The sequence below is a fragment of the Danio rerio genome, chromosome 5 (assembly GCF_049306965.1).
Source record: "Danio rerio strain Tuebingen ecotype United States chromosome 5, GRCz12tu, whole genome shotgun sequence".
NCBI classification, from domain to species: Eukaryota; Metazoa; Chordata; class Actinopteri; order Cypriniformes; family Danionidae; genus Danio; species Danio rerio.
In genome coordinates, this window is record NC_133180.1 from 32,877,859 (window position 1) to 32,892,107 (window position 14,249).

Genomic DNA, 14,249 nt, shown 5'->3' on the forward strand with positions numbered 1-14,249 from the left:
GTAGAAACAGGCTGCTCCTGGCCAGATGTACAATAGAGTGTTTTAACAGTCATTCTCAAAGCGACTAATAAATACTGTAATTAAATATTTACAGTACCAGTTATTTTTTTAGTGTACAGTGCAGTCACAGACATTAGCAAGCTACTGTAAATAAGATAAAACAAACCTTGGTTTGTAAATTAATTGGCTGTAAACTAATATAAACTTCTAATACAGATGGCAAATACTATGATGCATTTAAGTGTTAGTGGCACTCAAATCATCACTAACAAATAATCTGCTACATAAAAGTGAGGTTGGTAGCTCTTGGTTGCAATGTTGCTGTTGTGAATAAAAAATATATATACATAAATTATTTACATTTACACAATTGTAATATTATTAATTGTTGTTAATATACACATGTACATACAAATATGATAAAATAAAAAGCAAGAACAAGGTATAATAGTCAGAAATGTTTATTTGATTTTTACATTGTCACAGTTGTTGAACGTCGTTTACTCAGCAGACTCCTTGCCCTTAAAAATAAAAATAAATATTGTAAGACGATGATGTGGTATAAATGTCACCATACTGTAAAAACTTAAAACACTAAGTTGTACATCCTAATTTTTTATAATCACCTTTCCAGCGTCACGGCTCTTGGCTCTGAGCTTGTTGACCTGGGACTCAGCTATATCAGCACGCTCCTCAGCCTCCTCCAGCTCATGCTGCACCTTCCTCAACTTGGACAGGTGAGAGTTGGCTTGTTCTTCCTGCAAAGTCACATACAACTGTATTAGTAAAAGAACATCTTGGAAGTTTACAGGTGTTTATGTAAAGTTCTCAAATGAGGAACTCACAGCTTCTTCAGACTGTCTCTTGTAAGCCTTGACCTTCAGCTGAAGCTTATCAACCAGATCCTGCAGCCTGTTGACATTCTTCTTGTCCTCCTCAGTCTGCATAAAGAAACATAGATTAATGTAATTTAAACTTTTGCCAAACTTTATTTTATATTCATTTGATCAAATTTTTTGCTCTGATGTCTTTACCTGGTAGGTGAGCTCCTTGACTCTCCTCTCATATTTGCGGACGCCTTTAACAGCATCAGCTCCACGCCTTTGCTCTGCCTCAATTTCAGTCTCAAGCTCACGAACCTAAATAAAACACATTATTGAACAAATCTGACTTAAATAGGAATCTGATTTTTCAGTAGTATTCCAACACAACACTCTATTTACATGATAATGATTAACATGAGAATAAAATCCTGCTTACTCTGGACTCCAGTTTCTGGAGTTGTTTCTTTCCTCCCTTCATGGCCAGATTCTCAGCCTCATCCAGACGGTGCTGCAGGTCCTTGACTGTGATCTCCAGATTCTTCTTCATCCTCTCAAGGTGAGCACTGGTGTCCTGCTCCTTCTTCAGCTCCTCTGCCATCATTGCAGCCTTTTACATGAACACAAATCTCCATTAGCATCTCATTATTTTTTTAAATACACTAAGCATTTAGCATGTTCTGTTGCTCACGTCAGTGATGGCCTTCTTGGCCTTCTCCTCTGCATTTCTGGCTTCCTGTACAGTGTCTTCAACTTCACTCTGGATCTGAACAAGGTCAGCCTCAAGCTTCTTCTTGGTGTTCAGAAGACTTGTGTTCTACAACATGGAAAGCAACAATATAAATGTATTGGAAGATGCTTTCAGCTATCTTAATGACATTGTACAAAAGAAAACAAAAAACAAAGCTATTATTCTTTTACCTGAGAGTGCAGCAGCCCAACACGCTCACTGGCATCCACCAACTCTTGTTCAGCCACTTTGCGTCCTCTCTCTGTCTGCTCCAGAGCAGCTCTCAGCTCCTCAATCTCAGACTGCATCAGAGTGTTTCTGCGCTCCACCATGGCCACCTGCTCCTTCATGTCTTCCTGTCCTCTCACGGCATCATCAAGGTGCAGCTGGGCATCCTGAACACAACAGAGTAGTTGTTTTATGAAATGTAATAAATCTCTTTTAGATAAAGGTGGAGTAGTTGGAGCAGTGTTCCTTAATTTGAAGAAAGTCTTTGAAACTATTAATCATAAAATTCTGATGTCTAAGTTATCTAATTTTATTTTCTCTTAACATAGAGTTAGTTTTATAGAATTATATCTGTCAGATTGGCTTTAGTGTATCAGAGTCCAAAATCACAAATCAACTGATTTAGGTACTTCTTCTGGAGTTCTTCAATCTATATACATTATATTAATTTTGCTTGTCCTGACATTATTATGCAGATGTATGCAGATAATACTGTAGTTTATGTTCACGGCAATAGTTCCACAAATGTTACAAATGAGCTTACAAATTCTATGGTAAATGTGTCAGCATAGCTAAATGAGAATTGCTTGCAACTAAATGTGTCAAAAACGGTTTGCAAGGTTTTTTTTTTTTTAAGTCAAATCGTATTAATGAATAAACAGATGCTTATGAGTCAGGGATGAGGCTGCAGGTAGTGTCTCAATTTAAATATCTTGGAATACTGATTATTTCAAAATTACCTTTTAAAGCTTAGGTTAAAAAGATTTGTATACAGGTGAAGTTAATTCTCTTTAATTTTAGGTTTATAAGAAAGTATATGTCATCAGAGCAAAATAAGACTTGTCAATGTATTCTATGGTTCACTCATTCATTCATTTTCTTTTTGGCTTAGTCCCTTTATTAATTCGGGGTCGCCACATCGCAATGAACCACCAACTTATCAGCACGTTTTTACATAGCGGATGCCCTTCCAGCCGCAACCAATCTCTGGGAAAGTATTCTATGGTTATTTCCCATAAAACGTACTGTTTAACAACTTGGTCTTAGACGAGTTTAGCGACTCTAAAATCATTTTAGAGTATACTTTTATACAAAGTCTTTTATACAGAGTTTTTATACAAATGTACAATTAAAGTTCTTAATTAGAAACCTGCATAAATCCATCACTGTTCAATATTGATAAGGTATAATCTGCTAAGTTGGGGAAATTGTGATTAGGTATGCAAATGCCTGCTTGATGTATAAAAATATTAATGGTTTAACATATCCCTCTCTTGATCAGTTAGTGAATATTAGATCAACTGTTTATCATTCTAAAAGAGACTGTATTATACCACTTAGGTAAAGTAAGCTTATTTAGTTCTCATTTTTAATGAAAGCTGCACAAGAATTAAATATTTTTAACAACAACTGTAAGAGATATAGGAACATATGAAGTATTTAGGGTTAAATTAAAAATTACGTTAGTTACAGTACGTTAAGATTAAAATCCATTATCATATAGCTTGGGAGTAAGTCTCTGGGGCATTTTGTATTTTTATTCATTTTTATGGGTTGTGATTTATAATTGTAAAGTTGTTTTAACATGTATTTAAATTACATTTGCTTTAGGATGACTTTTAACATTCTGCTCAGGGAATACACTTGAAAAATTACTTCCGGCTAATTCTGGTGCGTTTACAGAAATGTTTTACCAATGTACAATGTTCATGTTAACTAAACAAATTTAAACAAAATGCACCTAAAGCTTAAGAGAAGTCATACCTTGAGTTGTGCCTGAACATTTCTGAGCTGTTTCTGGGCCTCAGCAGCCTGGCGATTGGCATGGCTCAGCTGAATCTCCATCTCATTAAGATCTCCCTCCATCTTCTTCTTGATTCTCAGAGCATCATTCCTGCTTCTGACTTCAGAGTCCAGAGTGCTCTGCATAGATTCAGTGACTCTCTGACTGTTCCTCTTGATCTGCTCTATCTCCTCATCCTTCTCTGCAAGCTTCCTGTCAATCTCACTCTTGACCTGGTTTAGCTCAAGCTGGACACGAAGAATCTTGGACTCCTCATGCTCCAGAGTGCCCTATGACAAAGATAAATAATTTATAGTATAAAATGTTTTAGAGATAACCCCATATAAATTTCCATCTCCATATACTCACTTCAGCCTCCTCCAGGGCAGTCTGAATCTCTGCCTTCTCAGTCTCCACTGCCTTCTTGGACTTCTCCAGCTCATGGATGCTCTTACCAGTCTCACCTAACTGCTCTGTCAGATCTGAAATCTCCTCTGTAGAATGAAAAATAAAATTTTTATCATAAAGAACATTCATTCATCAGATTTTTTATTTTAACTGTTTGATTCTTACGCTGCAGATTCTTGTTCTCTCTCTTGAGGGTCTCCAGCTGATCCAGAGTCTCCTCATAGGAGTTCTTCATCTTGAACAGCTCAGTGCTGAGTGAACGAGCTTCTTTCTGGGCACCTTCCAGCTCTGCCTGACCTTCCTCATATTTCTGCTTCCATTCTGCCAGGACCTTTAGTGGGAAATATATTATGATCAGGTTTGTTCAACTTGTATTCTCCAGAAGAAAGCTCATACTACTTTCTGAAAAAGAACATCACATCACAACATGACTACATATTTTACCTTGTCAAAGTTCCTCTGCTTTTTGTCAAGGTTGGCAGCCAAAGCATTGGCTCTCTCCACATCAATCATGAGGTCCTCCACTTCACCCTGGAGTCTCTGTTTGGTCTTCTCCAGAGATGCACATTTGGAGTTCACTGCCTCAATTTGTTCCTCTGCCTCTTGCAGACGCTGAGCCAGTTTCTTCCTGTTAAACATTTCACGGTCATCAATAAAAATGCATGCAGTCACCCAAATTTAAAAAAAATCTCGTTTCTTTTGAAGTTCATACTTGGATTCTTCAAGTTCTTCTGTGCGCTGGATGGCATCAGTTTCATATTTGGTTCTCCACTGGGCAACCTCGCTGTTGGCCTTTGACATACCCCGCTGCAGCTCAGCCTTTGCCTCCTGCTCTTCCTCAAACTGCTCACGAAGCAGGTCGCAGTCATGACGGGCTGATTGTACAGCATGGGCCAGTGCATTCTTAGCCTAGGAGGCAAAGTCACATACTATTAACCTGGCTCTATAGTAAATGTGGGATATATATATATATATATATATATATATATATATATATATATATATACATACACTTATATTTTATATTGTATTACCTTAACCTCCTCTTCAATCTGCCTCTTAAGCTCCTCAATTTGCTGAGTGAAAGCCTGTTTTCCTCTTGTGAGCTGAGAAACCAGAGCCTCTTTTTCCTCCAGCTGACGGCCAAACTCACCTGTTTCAATTTAGAATAACAATGTAAGTGCATTTAAAATATTTAAATAATATAATAGGAAAAACATTTGTTTCACAATTAGAATGGAGATTTGAACTATATCATCTATGAATACAAAATATATTTGTATTGAGAAAGAGGTCAATGGGCCATGACAGTATTTGACATTGATGATGTATTTGAAAATCTTTTTCTGGGTTTAGGGGCGGAAATAAAGTGTAAAAATGTAATAGTTTTGTTTTAGGTTTTTTAAAAAGTTACCATTTTCAGTTTGAAGTCTTGCTCTTTGGGCACTGAGATCATTTATCTGGCGAATGTTCTCATCATTCTTGGACTTAATTTCACTAAGTTGGTCCTCAAGTGTGCGGCACATCTTCTCTAGGTTAGCCTGCAAAAAAACAAAGTCATCAAGTTTTAAGAATCATGAACCTCTTTTGATATATTACCTTGATATTTTTTTTCTCAATGAAATCTTAACCTTTGCTTTGGCAACAGCCTCCATGTTGCTGGAGAGATCATCGATCTCCATTTTGTATTCACTCTTCTCTTTCTCAAGCTTTTGCTTGACACGCTGGAGGTTGTCGATTTGCTCTCCCAGCTCAGCCACACTGTCTGCCTGCTTCTTGCGCAGGGCAGCAGCAGTAGCTTCATGCTGAAGGGTGGACTCTTCAAGATCACGACGCAGCTTCTGGAATTCAGCTTCACGCTTCTTATTCATCTCGATTTGAGCAGCAGTGGCTCCTCCAGCCTCCTCAAGCCTCTCACTGATCTCCTCAAGTTCCCTGGAGAGATCGGCTCTCTGCTTCTCAACCTTGGCACGAGCAGCACGCTCAGCCTCAATCTCTTCCTCCAGTTCCTCAATGCGAGCCTATGGATTCAGACAATAATAAAGCCATGTTAGATTTTGTTTTAGCTTTGCCTTTAACATTTTTTAATAAATGTAAATGAATAAAAACCTGAAGCTCCTTAATCTTCTTCTGGAGCTGAGCACCCAAAGATTGTTCATCTTCAATCTTGCTGAGGAGCTGGCTTGTTTCAAAGTCTTTCCTGTGTGTAAAATGGGAAAATATTATGTATGATTTGAAACCAAATTAACAATCACTCTTATATAGAAATTACAAAGAATCCCTACTTCTTCAGCTTCTCCTCAGACTGCTGCTTGTCATTCTCCAGGTCCATGATGGACTCTTGTGCCAATTTCAAATCTCCTTCAAGCTTTCTCTTGGCTCTCTCCAGGTCCATACGGAGCTTCTTCTCTTGCTCAAGGGAACCTTCCAGCTAAGTTATTTGTAAAGTTGACATGACATAAATTAGGTGCTCAAATTGTTATTAAATTTTTATGATTCTATTAAAAATCAATAGCAATATGTCTAATACATTGTTATTTTAATATTTACTCCATACCATTATTCTTGTGGTATGAACAAATACTAAAATAATAACCCCATGACAACAACTTACATCATCAACTTGCTGCTCAAGCTTTGTCTTGGATTTGGTCAGGGTGTTGACTTTGTCCTCCTCAGCCTGGAGATCATCCAGAGTCTGCTGATGTGCCTCTTGGAGGGCTTTCTTCTCCTTTGTAAGCTTACCAATGCTCTCATCTTGAGCTGCCATTTCCTCTGTCAAGTTCTTGACCTGTGTGATTATTTGTATCAAATATATTTAGTAATGTTTTATTTATTATTTGCATAATCAAAAGATGACAGATTATGTCTAAAAAAAAAAAAAACCTTATTCTCTGTGGCATGTTTCTCCTTTTCCACTTTAGCCAAGGTGAGCTCCAGGTCATCAATGTCTTTCTTCAGCTCAGAGCACTCGTCCTCCAGTTTCCTCTTCTTGGCTGTCAGTTCAGCATTGATTTCTTCCTCATCCTCCAGTCTCTCAGTTGTCTCTTTGAGTTTAGCCTCAAGCTGGATTTTGCTCTTGATCAGACCCTCACACCTCTCCTCAGCATCTGAGAGATTCTCTGATTCCTGTTAAGAAAGCACATTGTTCTGTTATTGCAAACCAATTTGAATAAAGATGAGATTGAGTTTATTAAATTAAGAATACTCACAGAAGCCACTGCCAGCTGCAGATCATTTTTCTCTTGCAGCAGTGCCACCATCTTCTCTTCCAGCTCCTTCTTTTTGGCTTCAGCCTTGGCCAAAGCCTCTTTGCATTTGACAAAGTCCTCTTTCATGGTTGCCAGCTCTTTCTCAGTCTCAGCACTCTTCAGCAGAGGCTTAATCTTGTAATAAACCTTCATCCATGGCCAGTGTTTGACATTCATGAATGAGCGAATGTTGTATTGGATGGTGTAAATGGACTCCCTGTGAATAATGGGATAATATCATAATCATAACTTTATTACTGTTTACACACTACTCATAAGATATTTTTTGCAATTCCTCACCTCCTCTCCATCATCTTCACAAACTCTCTCCTCATCAGGTAAGCACGGCAGAGAGCCTGAGTCATTGTGACCAGACTAGCCAGTTTCTCATCACGCATCTCCTCAAGAGTACCCAGAAGACCAGCTTTGAAGAACACCTGAATACATGTAAATAGAGAAGAGAAACAAAAATGTATTTCTAAGCTATGTTACACTGATCACTGAATCCCTGAAAATGTTATTGTAAATTCAAATATGAACCTTTGTGTGTCCAAATCTGTACTCATCATGATTAACATCAATAGATCCCAGGAGTTTCTCGCTGGCCTTCTTGTTGTCAATGAACTGTCCCTCTGGGATAACACTGGCATTCAGCACCTTGTATCTGTGGAAAATTGGACAGTGGTTTATAACTTTTTAAATTGACTCTTACAGTAAATTACATTTTCATAAAGTCCCATTTACCTCTGCTTGAAGTCACCATAGAGGATTCTGCTGGGGAAACCCTTTCTGCAGATTCTGATACCCTCCAGTACACCGTTACACCTCAGCTGGTGGATAACCAGGAAGTTCTCCATAAGACCTATTTGTAAAATTATACAGCATGAGCTTGGTAGTTATTAACATTATTTTGGAAAAAACATTAAACATTGTGTTTATGTCAGTACATCTGTAAGATATGTATTTCTTTACCTGGAGTCTTGGACTCATTGGGAATCAGACAACGCACAAAGTGAGGGTGAGTGCTCCTCAAGTTGGTCATGAGCTTGCCTAAATTCTCCTGTTTAGTCATGAAAAGCTTTAGATTTTTATTCACATTTTCACAGAGTCAAGCAAAGCCATGCCACTGTTTTCAGTTGCTTCAGTATTTACATTTGGTCCCAACAAAAATAAAAAAATAAAAATTACCCTGAACTGGGAAGACACAGTCTGCATGGAACCACCCTTCTTCTTTCCTCCCTTCTTTCCGCCGCCAGTCTCTATTCATATAACGGGACATAAAAGCATGTATTGTAATTAACAAGAATTGTAAATTTGACTCAAAGTTAAACTGATGTTGCTTAATTACCCTCAACAACAGGTGGGTAGAGAGTAGCCAGCAGTTTGACAGAAGACTTCTGGTAAAGCTGCACAACAGACTCGTTCAGTGGATCCTTGTTCTTGTCCAGCCAGCCAGAAATGTTGTAGTCCACAGTTCCAGCATAGTGGACCAGGGAGAAGTGGGCCTCAGCCTTGCCTTTGGCAGGCTTTGGTTTCTGGAAAGCATTGCACTTGCCAAGATGCTGATCATACAGCTTGTTCTTGAAGGAAGTGTCTGTAGCCTTGGGGAACATGCACTCCTCTTCAAGGATGGAGAAGATACCTAAGGGCTGTTTATAAAAGAAGGTTGTTTGTTAATAAGAATTGAATGAATCTGAGAATAGACAATGGAAACAAATACATAAACCAGTAAAAACCTTCTCAATGAGCTCAATGCAAGCGGCCAAGTCCATGCCGAAGTCAATGAACTCCCAAACAATGCCCTCCTTCTTGTACTCCTCTTGTTCCAGCACAAACATGTGGTGGTTGAAAAACTGTTGCAGTTTCTCATTAGTGAAGTTGATGCACAGCTGCTCCATGCTGTTGAACTAGAGAAGAAACAGGATTATTTACTGACTACTGAATATGTCTCAGTTTAAAGTACAAAGAATTGAAAGAATCCTTCTTACATCAAAGATCTCAAAGCCAGCAATATCCAGCACACCAATGAAGAAATTTCTTTGTTGTTTTGTGTCCAACATCTGGTTGATACGAATGACCATCCACAAGAACATCCTCTCATAGATAGATTTGGACAAGGCGCTAACAGAGTTGTACACCTGCAAGTAAGACACAGGTACAATTGTAACAGAATTATTTGCTTTTAACAATAACCAGTCAGATTCAATATGGGGTTTCTGGTGAAACACATGGACATGCAGAAAATGTTACTGCATACCTGTGGCACAGTCTGTCCTTTGGTCACAAACTCATTTCCGACCTTGACTCTGGGGTAACACAAAGCCTTAAGCATATCAGCAGAGTTCAAACCCAGAAGGTATGCGATTTTGTCAGCCTCTGTGATTTAAAAATTACCATACATTCATTTATTTTCTTGACTTGAAAATTTAACCATTGTTAATTGTAAATAGAAACAATGATCGGTCAAAAGCATCATATGTGATGACACACATTAGTGCAACTGAGTCTCACCCTCTGTGCCATCAGGCTCTGCCTGCTCCTCACGCTGCTTCTGCTTGAACTTCATGTTACCATGATGAAGCACAGCTCCAGTAAACTTGTAGATGCCCATTTTCTCTTCAGCATTGAAGCCCAGAATGTCGATAGCAGTCTGAAGATTACAGAGAAGAATGAGACCTACGATCTGTCATATCTATATAGAATATATCAATAATCAAACATTGACTCACATCAGTAGCAACCAGCTCCTCTTTATCATCAATGCTTGCCACTGTGATCTGACCCTGACTGCACATGGGGAAGTCATAGGGGTTGGTGGTGATGAGCGTCATTTCTGTAAAATAAGAGCAGAACATTTATTATGCAGTTTTACAATATTACATTTACAATTACATGCACTGAATAAAATATGTGCACCTACCAATCAGCTCAGGCTTGTGGTTGGTCATCATCTGGTAGAAGATGTGGTAGCCTCTCTCATCTGGAAGCTGGAATGTCACTCTAGATTTCTCCAGCAGATCTGTTGAGAGAATCAACTTGAGTCACAATCATCTGAAGAGTGACAGACAAAAACAAAATTAAATCACGTCCACCTACATGTCTCAATGTCAGCACTGGCCAGTTTTCCAGACGTGCCGAAATGGATTCTGATGAATTTACCCTGTTTTAAACATAATAACAAATGAAAAATAACAACAATTAAAATTAAAATTAAATCAATTTATAAAAAAACAACTGACTAAGATGTGACTTACAAAACGAGAGGAGTTGTCATTTCTCACAGTCTTGGCATTACCATAAGCCTCAAGCAGAGGGTTGGCAGCAATGATCTGATCCTCTAGAGAGCCCTGTGTTGTACGCCAAGGTTTCATAAATTTTCTAATTCATTTCTAAACACTGCTTTCAGAATATTTTCTATATATATATATATATATATATATATATATATATATTTTTTTTTTTTTTTTTTTTTATCTCATACCTGCATTTTGCCAGCAGCTTGCTCTTTCTTCTTTTCAGGGCCCTGAACTGCAACAGTGGCAAAGTACTGAATGACACGTTTGGTGTTCACAGTCTTTCCAGCACCAGATTCTCCACTGGTTTATGAGAGACAAGAAGACAGAAAATGATAAGACATGTAGAAGTTGCACAAGTGGAAACTAAACCTGTGCTCAGCATCTCTATTAGATTAGATACATACGTAATCAGGACAGACTGGTTCTCTCTGTCTGTAAATGCAAAGGTAATAATGTTTTAGCAATTGTTTTGTTAAAATGATGAATGTGAACTTGTGTGTAAGTCAGATCTTGTAAATGAGATCTCACCAGTCAACATGAACTGATAGGCATTGTCAGAGACAGAGAAGATGTGGGGTGGAGCCTCCATACGCTTCTTGCCTCTGTAGGCAGCAACCACTTCTGCGTCATACACTGGGAGCCACTTGTAGGGGTTCACAGTGGCGCAGAACAGCCCAGAGTAGGTCTGAAATGAGGAGAGAAGTGGTTAGATAGCAAGCACACAGAGTAAATGTTTTTAAGTGCTGCTGCAGGTTGTTTTAGAGCTTACGTAGATCATCCATGCTGCATAACGCTCTTTGAGGTTATACAGCACAGAGGGTTCATTGAGATGGGTCATCATGGCCATGTCCTCAATCTTGTCAAACTTGGGAGGATTCATTGGGTGGACGTCATCCTCCTTAGCAACTCTCTCCTATAAAATTCATCCAGTCAATAATAGATTCATCATGACTGTGTAATTAATTTAATTTAATCTTTATAAAATATAAAAAAAATCACCTCCTTAGTGTCAAGTGTAATAACAGTGACTTTTCCACCGTCTCTGCTCTTGATTGTTCCCTTGACGTACAGCTCTTTGTCATCAACCACATAACAAGCGGTTTTGGCATCAAATGGTTTGTTTTGAGCCTCAATTCTCTCCTTCTCAGGCTTACGGAGGTAAATGGCAGCCTTGCCATAAACGGCCATCTCCGCGTCAGTACTCATGGTGGCGGCTTACCGTACTTCTGTAATAGAAAGTTTAGAAAAAAAGACGTAGATTTTACACAGTTGTCCATGAAAGCATGAATGTTGCTAATAGCATTACATAGCATGAAAGTGATATAGCAAAGAGAATGTAAAAATAATTTATGCTTAAGCATTTTATTTTAAATGTGTGTTTAGGTCTAAATAATGTTGCATTTAAATATAATGATTGTTGATATTTTTACTCTATTTGAATGTGTGAGCTAGATGCCTCAATAATACAAAACTATCCATCACCTTCCCTGTCTCCAAAGTATTGTTGAATTGCACCAATCCTGCAATGCAAAGATATTAAACTTAAATATTAAAGAAATTATAAAAAAAAAAACATTGTGAACACATATAGTGATGATAAACCTGAAACATATTTCATATAGTTTTCCATTTAAATTATGTAAAACTCTAAAATAAAATTAACTTTCCCAAACCTTGAAATATTTTACATATTTATTCTACAAAGGCATGGCATACTTATGTCCACCAATCTAATTATTGCATGCATACTCCTTTCAAAGCAATGAATGACCATCTCACCACAAACGCAACCTTGGCTGGTCTTCCAAGCGCAAATGTCTCCACTTCTGCTCCTGTTTTATATACTGCATTTGCTTTGCCAGCAATGCATAAGTTAAATATGGCTACCACCAAATATGGTCATTTGAGGCAGTTAAACAATCAGTCAGATAAAACATTTGGCCCTGGCCAAAATGGAAATGACAAAAGTGGAAAAAAGTAAACCATTAGGATATTTTTCTAAATTGTTTTTAAATTGTTCCTAAAAAAAAACAAATGGCATTGCTAGCTTCTAGTATATTATGCATAAAGAGTCATTTTGTATCATTTAATTTGGTCTTTTCAAGTATAACTTTCTCTCAATTAGAAAAATGTGTATACTGAGATTGTATTAAGATTTAAAAGTGTAATTTAAATGAAAATAAAACATGTTTGGTACATGACACATGAAACAAGTTACGTTGAATCTTTTTTAAGCTTGCTGAACTATAAATCTCTTGTCATGTGCTAGTTATATGAGATACATTTTCGAGATGGGTCTTTATGTTCCATAGGTGTAAACTGATTTAAAAACGAACCCAAGCTTGTTAATTTATTGGTTAGCATTAATTTATTTCCAATATCTTTTGATGCAAAATCTGGTCAGTTTCTAGGTATTTCATAAATCTAAAATTCACATTCTGTCTTCTATGTATTGTTATACATGTATATTTCAGTTCTTTATTAAGATGGTGTGCATTTTACTGATGAGATTTTCTGGTTTGCTTTATTAATAAACTATTGGCTCATAAGAAACTACAATGCAAATTAATATGACAAGAAATACCCATTTGCAATATCAAGTGTAACACATAGGACTTGGCATACTACTGTAAATGATACACTGTATATCAAAATTGTGATAAATAGGCTTGTTCCTACTTATGTAAAAATTAAGAAAGTTATGTAAAAATGAAAATCTAGTGAATGTTTTTAGTGCTCTACGGCTGTAAGGAATATTAAATTAGCTTGATAATTAATTGTCTGAAAAACAATGTATTTCATGCTTTGATTTGGTTAGATCAAGATAGTCATTTAATACTTGTGGCAGGCCTACGTATTAGGTAGTTCATATAGGCAACCGTTCTCTTGGGGAATTATTGTTTTTTTTTATGACAAAGAGTTCCCCCGCTCTCTAACAGTATTTTACAACGTGTAAGTATGTTAATGTGTAAGTCCATTTATAAATAGTATAAATAGGTCATTTTAATTCAGAATTAGTAAAGTACTGTATAGAAGACACATATTTTAAGTATTTCCTTGCATCATGTATTGTAATATCATAGTGATGACAAAACAGAAGATTTTGTTCACAGATGAACAATAAAAAATCCAACAGCAATCTACCTGTTTTTCTACGCTGCATCTTAGATCACACCAAAATGAACTCTATAAAAGCCAAAGTAAACACTACTGTATAGTATAACTACACATTAATATAAAACGTAAGTTATATCTGTTAATGTCTGTATTTGTTTGAGCCATACATTGTATAATGGCATTTGGCCACTAGGTGTCAGTACGATACTATATAACTGTGGCTTCACTGCATTGAGGAAGAGGTTGGTAGGAAGCAAGGCTGCTTCCGAAACCGCCAACTACCCAGTAGGTACTGCATTTGAATTTAAATGTACTACTGAACTGTTAGAAAAGTATGTTCTACACAGTCTGAATGTGAGCAGTATGAATGGAATTTGGACGTACTGCATCTGCCATTTTGTCATGGTCATGTGACCTACCTGCGTCAGTTGCGTCGCCTCACTCCTATTTATAAATTCACTCGCGCCGCGGCGCGGGACATCTGTCGAAAATGACCTTCCATGTAGTGTGTAACACAGCTCTAAGTGAATGAAAACTCTAAGTGAATCTTTTGCCTGCTCGTATTGACATCGCCAAATATGAAGGGCCGGATCTTTTAAAACGTGAACCCTTCCC

The 14,249-nt window shown here is 37.4% G+C and overlaps 1 protein-coding gene across 1 annotated transcript; it reads right to left on the reverse strand.

Annotated features, from left to right (window-relative positions):
* Positions 1-445: 445 nt before the first annotated feature.
* On the reverse strand, positions 446-12,329 carry myhz1.3 (myosin, heavy polypeptide 1.3, skeletal muscle). The gene is made up of 41 exons (XM_001923979.8): positions 12,297-12,329; positions 12,000-12,037; positions 11,517-11,743; positions 11,287-11,430; positions 11,046-11,202; positions 10,922-10,949; positions 10,703-10,817; positions 10,476-10,568; positions 10,318-10,381; positions 10,142-10,240; positions 9,951-10,054; positions 9,733-9,871; positions 9,479-9,597; positions 9,210-9,359; positions 8,958-9,128; positions 8,570-8,870; positions 8,410-8,480; positions 8,194-8,281; positions 7,966-8,083; positions 7,762-7,885; positions 7,522-7,658; positions 7,183-7,438; positions 6,857-7,099; positions 6,585-6,761; positions 6,256-6,401; positions 6,080-6,170; positions 5,602-5,991; positions 5,385-5,511; positions 5,005-5,123; positions 4,683-4,879; positions 4,415-4,598; positions 4,136-4,301; positions 3,932-4,056; positions 3,544-3,852; positions 1,743-1,946; positions 1,513-1,638; positions 1,261-1,431; positions 1,035-1,139; positions 846-941; positions 627-758; positions 446-521 (listed from the first exon to the last, which is right to left on the reverse strand). Exons 3-41 carry the CDS (start codon positions 11,721-11,723, stop codon positions 501-503), a joined length of 5,814 nt encoding a protein of 1,937 aa, XP_001924014.2. The 5' UTR covers positions 11,724-11,743; positions 12,000-12,037; positions 12,297-12,329; the 3' UTR covers positions 446-500.
* Between the last annotated feature and the right edge of the window lie 1,920 nt (positions 12,330-14,249).